Raw genomic sequence first — 6,859 nt, forward strand, 5'->3', positions numbered from 1 at the left:
GGGGGGATTTCTGCCCCCCGGGGGGACTTGGCAGCCCTAGTTGGGGAACTCCTGGAGATCTGGGGGTGGAGCCTGGGGAGGGACAGGGACCACCTCAGTGGGGTGTAATACCATTGAGTCCGCCCTCCAAGGTATCCTTTTTTCCCCAGGGAAACTGATCTCTGTAGTTTGGAGATGAGCTATAATCCTGGGGGGGGGGGGCTTCCCAGGTGCCGCCTGGAGGCTAGGCATCCCTACATATCCTTGAGCTCTGATTGAAGGTGCTTGGAAAGGAAAAACTGTAATTGCCTTAGGTAGTATTCTACAGCTAAAAAGTGTAGGGGCCATGTTCTGAATCATGCCCATCTCCTAGGCAAACAGTGATTTTGTTTTTTAAACAAAATGTTTTTTGTTTTTCTTATATAACAAATACATTTAAAATGTTACTAACAAAACCAAAAACAATGTTATCACACTGATAGTTCACCATGATATAGTTACAATAGGAGAAAAGGCATAACCACAGTTAATAAAATACAAAATCCATATATTTCTTTGGCAACGTATATATATCGTTTTGGTTAGAGTTACCAAATTCAGAGAAAGGAAACCATTTCTCAACAAAATCGTATTTCTACAGTGATTTTTTTAACACAAAAATTACATTTTGAGCACAGAATAATATTGGTAGACCTAGTGTTTAATTCAGTCCACGCTGGTTTGTTATCATTTCTGGATACCAAATAAATATACTTCACAAAGTTACTTGGACAAATTATTAGGGACTGTGGTCTACACTACTGTGCATAGTTTGCTGTAAACTGGATCCTTCTGTTTAATTTTGCATCCTGGTTAATGTCTCATGTTAGCGCTTCTGCTTTGCTTCGGTTCTGGTTTTTAGATTTCTGGTGGGTTCTACAACCCAAATCCTATTGCACTGTCTATTGCACGTCCCATCCTGTTGATTTCACTGACTCACTCTGTGTAATCCGCCTTGAGTCCCTATGAGAAAGGCGGACTATAAATAGCAAAAATATTTCCTATCCTGTTTTTTCTTTTTAACCTTCTGTTTCTGTTTTTTTAATTTATTTTTATTTAACATATTAAACAATACACATGCTACATTAATACATGATCGATTACCTCCCCAAATAATGACAGTTTTTGTATTTATCTATCAAACAAGCTATAACTAAAAAAAACATTTCTTAGGTATTGAGGAGTTCTGGCAGGTGGTTTGATTCATATACTCAAAAAAAAGTGTACCATGTCTCTATAAGCATATTTTTCCTATTAGGATTCTCAACTTGTATTAATTGTGGGATTATCTTATTCTGGACCATCGAGTCCCCTATTTTATCATACCACTGTGCCAAAGTCGGTATATTCTTAGTATTCCGTTGTTGTGCCAATATTATTGTACTAGTTTTTTAACCTTCTGTTCCGGAACACTTGGTGTAAATTGATAGACTGATCATTCTCTCTACTGTTTTTATTTTCACGTAGCACTGCTGAGGTCTTAAAGGAGGGAATGTCGTGAATTGTGTTTTGGCCTGGAAAAAAAGCAAATTATTGTTTTTATTGGAAAAAAACAATTTTATTGAAAAATGTTTTATTGAACACTCTATTATATATAATGTAATATATTATATTGTATTATAGGGTTATTATATGTTATATTATTATTAAAGGTTTTATTGAAAAAAAATATTATTGAAAAAACCAAAACACTGATTTGGCCTGAAAAAACAAATTATCCATAGTGTATCCATAGGTGGCTTCTTAGATTCCTTAATTTAATCAATGTAAAATAAAATGTGCATAAAATCTTCAGAAAACCCTGAAAGAGAAACTGGTAGATGGTACCGCGGGGAACCTGAAAGAACAAATCTAGCGGGTTCCAGTTTAAATTATACGATTATGATGCCGCTGATCTTTTGGCTGTCTGCTTTCCGTTTTGCTTTTTTCCAAATGGACCACGCTCATTGTGTGCCAATGAGAAGGACAATGTCTACAAGTTTATCAAATGTGGGCCCCTACCTGGCAGTGGTCCTCCTTCGAGTGGTTCTGCAACAGAGTGACCATGGCTGGGGACTCCGGCAAGAAGTACCTGGAATAAGGAGAATATCTCTTCTCCGCCCCTGCCATTGTACTGCATGCATGTGTGTCCACATACAGACAGACTGTTCCCTTTCCTTTCCAAACAGTGAGGAAGAATGGCCGTTCCCTGACATGCTCACCTTCCATAGGCAACAACGGTTTTTCCTATGAGTGTTCAGATATAGGGGACCTTTAGTCTGAGGTGGTCCAGTAAAAAGCTGGTACAGAGAAAGCGTTACCACATCTACTTCCTGTATCGATGTATCAACTGCAGCATCAGGAGCCAATGTTCCCTTGCTCTCGATATAGATTGCAGCTGCACAACAGGTGATTGCAGCTAATTGGAAAAACCCTAACGGGCCTTCCATAGATACCTGGTTTGACAAACTTTGGGATGTTTATATCATGGGGAAAACAGTAAACAATTTTTTCTTTGTTGGTTCCCAGTTATCTTTTTCACGCTGTGATTATGATGAAATGTGGAAGCCAGTTATTGGGTTTCTGAGACACAATGAAGTTCTTCCGTGTAGAAATGATTATAGAACCTGGTTAAAATTCTAAGGCTACTGCAAACATGTCAATATGAGTTGTTTTGTGGGTATACGGGAATTGCATGAAAATTTAGGTTTAACCTAGGTTTTCTGGGATAATAGATTTTTGGATTGCTCTTTTTTTTTGTGCACTTAACAATTAATAAAAGTTATTTAAAAAATCTAGCATGAGGGAGGGAGAGGGGCTGTTGAGGGCTCGGAAGGAGGAGGAGATTGGATTTATACCCCGCCCTTCACTACCCAAAGGAGTCTTGGAGCTGCTTGTGGTCTCCTTTCCCTTCGCCTCCCCACAACAGACACAATTTTTTAAAAAAACAAAAACCTGCAGCATCACTAAGTATATCATTAAGAAACTGACATTGTAAGAGACTCTCTCTGGTCTTACAGGACTGTAGTTATGTTTGGAGATTTTTCTGGTGTGTAGTGCTGCCCTTAATAGGTGCCTATATCAGGGGTCCCCACCTTTTTTGAGCCTGTGGGCACCTTTGGAATTCTGCCACACAAAATGGAGGCGGGGCCAGCCACAAAATGGCTGCCACCCTGAAAATTCTTCTGCTGTGGCGGCAACTGCCACCAGAGCAAGGTTTTTAAAAGTCTGCACGGCCGATCAAATCTCCGGTGGCCCTTCAGTCACCTTGCTGGACAAAAGCCCCAGTTGGCCCGGCCTACTTTCTAAAAAGACTTGGCAGGCACAGTGTTGTAGACCCCTGCCCTATATATATGGATAATAGACAAATGGTTGCGAGAAAGGCACTTGTTGTGGGAGACGGGTACTTTCAAAATTGTGGCGATTTTAATTGGCTGCAGGTGGTTTGATTTTGGCTGCCGACTACTCCCAGCTGGAGTTGCGGATCCTGGCTCACCTGTGTGGCGATCGTCGCCTCCTCCAGGTCTTAAACAGCGACGCCGACGTCTTCCGAAGCATCGCAGCTGAGTGGAAGATGATCGGCCCCGAGGCTGTTGGGAACGAGTTACGGCAGCAGGCCAAGCAGGTAGTGTCTGGAGAACACCCAACCTTATTGGCAAGCTCAGTATAACTCAACAGAAGTGACTTCTGGTGCAGGCTGCTGTGCCATCCGCAGGCGGTACCTTTCTAGCCAAAGTTACAGGTCTCTTCGTGGCTGCTGGCTTTGGTCGAAGCAAAAAACAGCCCTGGTGAGAGCCACCCCCTTATCTTGAGAGCTTGTGCATTTAACCGAGCCACAGAGAGGGTGCTTCTTGAGCAGCGGAAGGGGCTGGGACCAATGCTCCCTCTAAGCTGTGGAGTCTCGTGAGGAAAGATTCTACTTTCTGAGCTACCAGCATTAAAGTCGTGAGCAAGCGATTTGCAACTGCATAAATTAGCTTGCTCTGGAGCCCTCCTTCCTGAGCGAAGACAAAAATGTGTGAGCCGGAGGCTATAAAAAACTGTGAGCTAGCTCACACTAATTCATCTTAGAGGGAACTCTGGCTGGAGCTCAGTGATAGAGTGTCTGCGTGGCATGCAGAAGGTCCCAGGTTCAATCTCCTGCATCTCCAGTTAAAAAGGGCCAGGCAGGAGGCAATAGGAAAGACCTGGGCCTGAGACCCCGGAGAGCCACTGCCAGTCTGAGTAGACAAGACTGACCTCAATAGACCGATGGTCTGATTCAGCAACGTCATTTATTTATATTTATTTATCCTTGGATTTATACCCCGCCCTACCCTGAAGGCTCAGGGTGGCCATGTGTCATGTCGTAGGCTTCGTCTCTGTGCATCGGTTCATTATAAGCTGTGGCTCGGATTTTGCTGGCTGTACTCTGCCGTTTTACATTCTCCAGATTTGCTACGGAATAATATATGGCATCGGAGCGAAATCACTAGGGGAGCAGATGGGAATCAAGGATGCTGCCGCCGCCCGCTACATCGAGTCCTTCAAGGCAAGATACCCCGGTAAAGATCACTCGGTGATGTACTCTCGACGGCCCTCGTTGGGTTCGATCTCCATGGGAATAAAGAGCAAAGCGATCTGTATCTCCGCCTCTGCATTTGGTACGGGGCGGGGGCCGGATCCCCTTGCTAAACAAGGAAGCCCCCTCTTCCTCCATCACCGCAGGTCTCTCTGATAAGTGGAAGAGCGGCACTGGATACTGTGAAACAGACTCGCCCGGTTTCCCCTTTTTCTGCCGGGCCTCTGTAACTTCTGACAAGGCATTGATGGGAACCCTCTCAGAGCAAAAGAGTCACGGGACGCTGGGGAAGGGCAGCTGTCCTGGCCTCTCCCCAAGGGGCTTCAGGGAGCCAGTTCGGTATAGTGGGTAGGAGAGCAGACTCTAATCTGGGAGGACTGGGTTTGATTCCCCACTCCTCCACATGCAGCCAGCTGGGTGACCTTGGGTCAGTCACAAGTTCTCTCAGAGCTGTTCTCTCAAGAGCAGTTCTTGAAAGAGCTCTCTCAGCCCCAACTACCTCACTCACAGGGTGTCTGTTGTCGGGAGGGGAAGGGAACGGCGGTTGGGAGCCGCTCTGAGACTCCTTCGGGTAGTGAAGGGCGGGGTATAAATCCAGTCTCGTCTCTTCTACTTCTTCAGTGTCAGGAAAGGGGGACAGCCACATGGCCCAAGTTGTTCTTATCACAGCAGCTCACTGTGCTTGGTGGGTTGTGTACAAATGAAATGGGACACTTTTGAAATTCTCTGTGCTCCAGAGATACTCCCAAAGTTGAATTGCATATCCACTGTCTTAAAACTGCATTGGTCGGACACCTTCCCGCTTAGGTCCCTTTGCAGCATCCATCAGTTTCCAGAGAGTTAGTTGAATCCTTCCACTGTGCTCGGCTAAGTTTGAAGACTTCCACCAGCCTCTTTGGGCCGCTTCTGTCAGAGGCGGACCCCTTCGGCTGTAGGAAAGCTTCAGGTTCCACCCAGCAGAGGGGTAAGAGACAAGCCGCTGAGCTGTAATCAAAATGTTCTGAACTGCTAGCGAAACTAGCAACTGTGCCAACACCACTCCATGGTTTTACAGGTATTCCGAAGTTCTTGAAAGAGACAGTGGAGAAGTGCAGCCAGGTTGGGTTTGTCCAGACCATCGTGGGCCGGCGTAGATACCTGCCAGCAATTAAGGATCCCAACCCCTACAAGAGAGCCCAGGTATGCTGACTAACGTTTTGTCCAAAATCCTGTTGAGGTCCCGTTAGTTAACAGGCCACCTTGTTGCTAAATCACTGTTCCCTTTCCGTCCCGTGGAGATGCCCTGGCTTATGTCAGGTTTGCTGGTGCAGGCCCCAGCTTCCGCTTTTGGTGTTTGTACTGCCAGGGCCTTCGGAGCCCAAGGTGTTTCCCAAACTGCAGGCGAGGGCACGCAAACTGTGGCTTGCACACATGCAGGCAGGGACTGCCAAATGTATTGCACTTAATTTTGGATGCGCTTTATAAAGCAATAATTTCTGACACATGAGCACCCCAACTACATTCTCACTGGAGTGCGCACTGTGACCGTGGGGCAGCCATTATTTATTTATTTTTTCAATTTATACCCCTGCCCTCCCTGACGAGGCAGGCTTAGGGCGGCTTATATAAAAGCAAATGCATAAATACAGTTGAAATTATCATAAAATCATCTAAAAACAATTCAATAATAAAACAATTCAATATCGTAAAGTGCTAGCGGTATCTCTTAATTGCTTAATTGCTTAACGATGGCAGTGCCGTGTGAATTATATTCAAGATCTAGCGAGATGTTCAGCTCATTGGTCTCTCCCTAATATAATCAACAGGCACAGGCTGTGGGTGGCAAAACCGAGGGCCAGGGCTCTATAAGTTTCAGTTGTTGTTATTGGTGGTGGCGGTTAATATTAATGTCATTGGTGGTGGAGCAGCCATTAAAGTTAACCCCAAAGAATTCTTGCTTTCTATCACGGTTGTGCAACTTGGAACCATTAGACCAGGGACCCCCAACACGGTGCCATGGCAAGCACCAAATGTTTTTAGACCCGGGGTGGGGGGCTTTTGCCCAGCAAAGCTTCTGATTGGCCACTGGAGATTCGATTGGCTGTGCGGATTTTCTAAAATGTTGCTTCAGCAGCAGCGGCTACCGCCACAGCAGAAAGATCTTCACTGTGTATGACTGAAGGTATGGCTGGCTCTGCCCCCTTGCTGGGGTTGCCAGCTCCAGGTTGAGAAATACCTGGAGATTGGGGAGGGGGGGGTGGAGCCCAGGAAGGGTTAGGGTTTGGGGAGGGGAGGGGAGGGATTTCGGTGGGATGGCATGCC

The 6,859-nt window shown here is 45.5% G+C and overlaps 1 protein-coding gene across 1 annotated transcript in view; it reads left to right on the forward strand.

Annotated features, from left to right (window-relative positions):
• Positions 1-6,859, forward strand: part of POLQ (polymerase (DNA directed), theta) — a 72,427-nt gene that overhangs the window by 59,134 nt on the left and 6,434 nt on the right. The window contains exons 25-27 of the mRNA XM_015424532.1: positions 3,438-3,622; positions 4,430-4,541; positions 5,613-5,737. Coding sequence (XP_015280018.1) covers positions 3,438-3,622; positions 4,430-4,541; positions 5,613-5,737 — 422 coding nt within the window. The remainder of the gene's footprint in view (positions 1-3,437; positions 3,623-4,429; positions 4,542-5,612; positions 5,738-6,859) is intronic.

Source organism: Gekko japonicus, unplaced genomic scaffold, assembly GCF_001447785.1.
Source record: "Gekko japonicus isolate JY-2015 unplaced genomic scaffold, Gekko_japonicus_V1.1 scaffold274, whole genome shotgun sequence".
Taxonomy (NCBI): Eukaryota; Metazoa; Chordata; class Lepidosauria; order Squamata; family Gekkonidae; genus Gekko; species Gekko japonicus.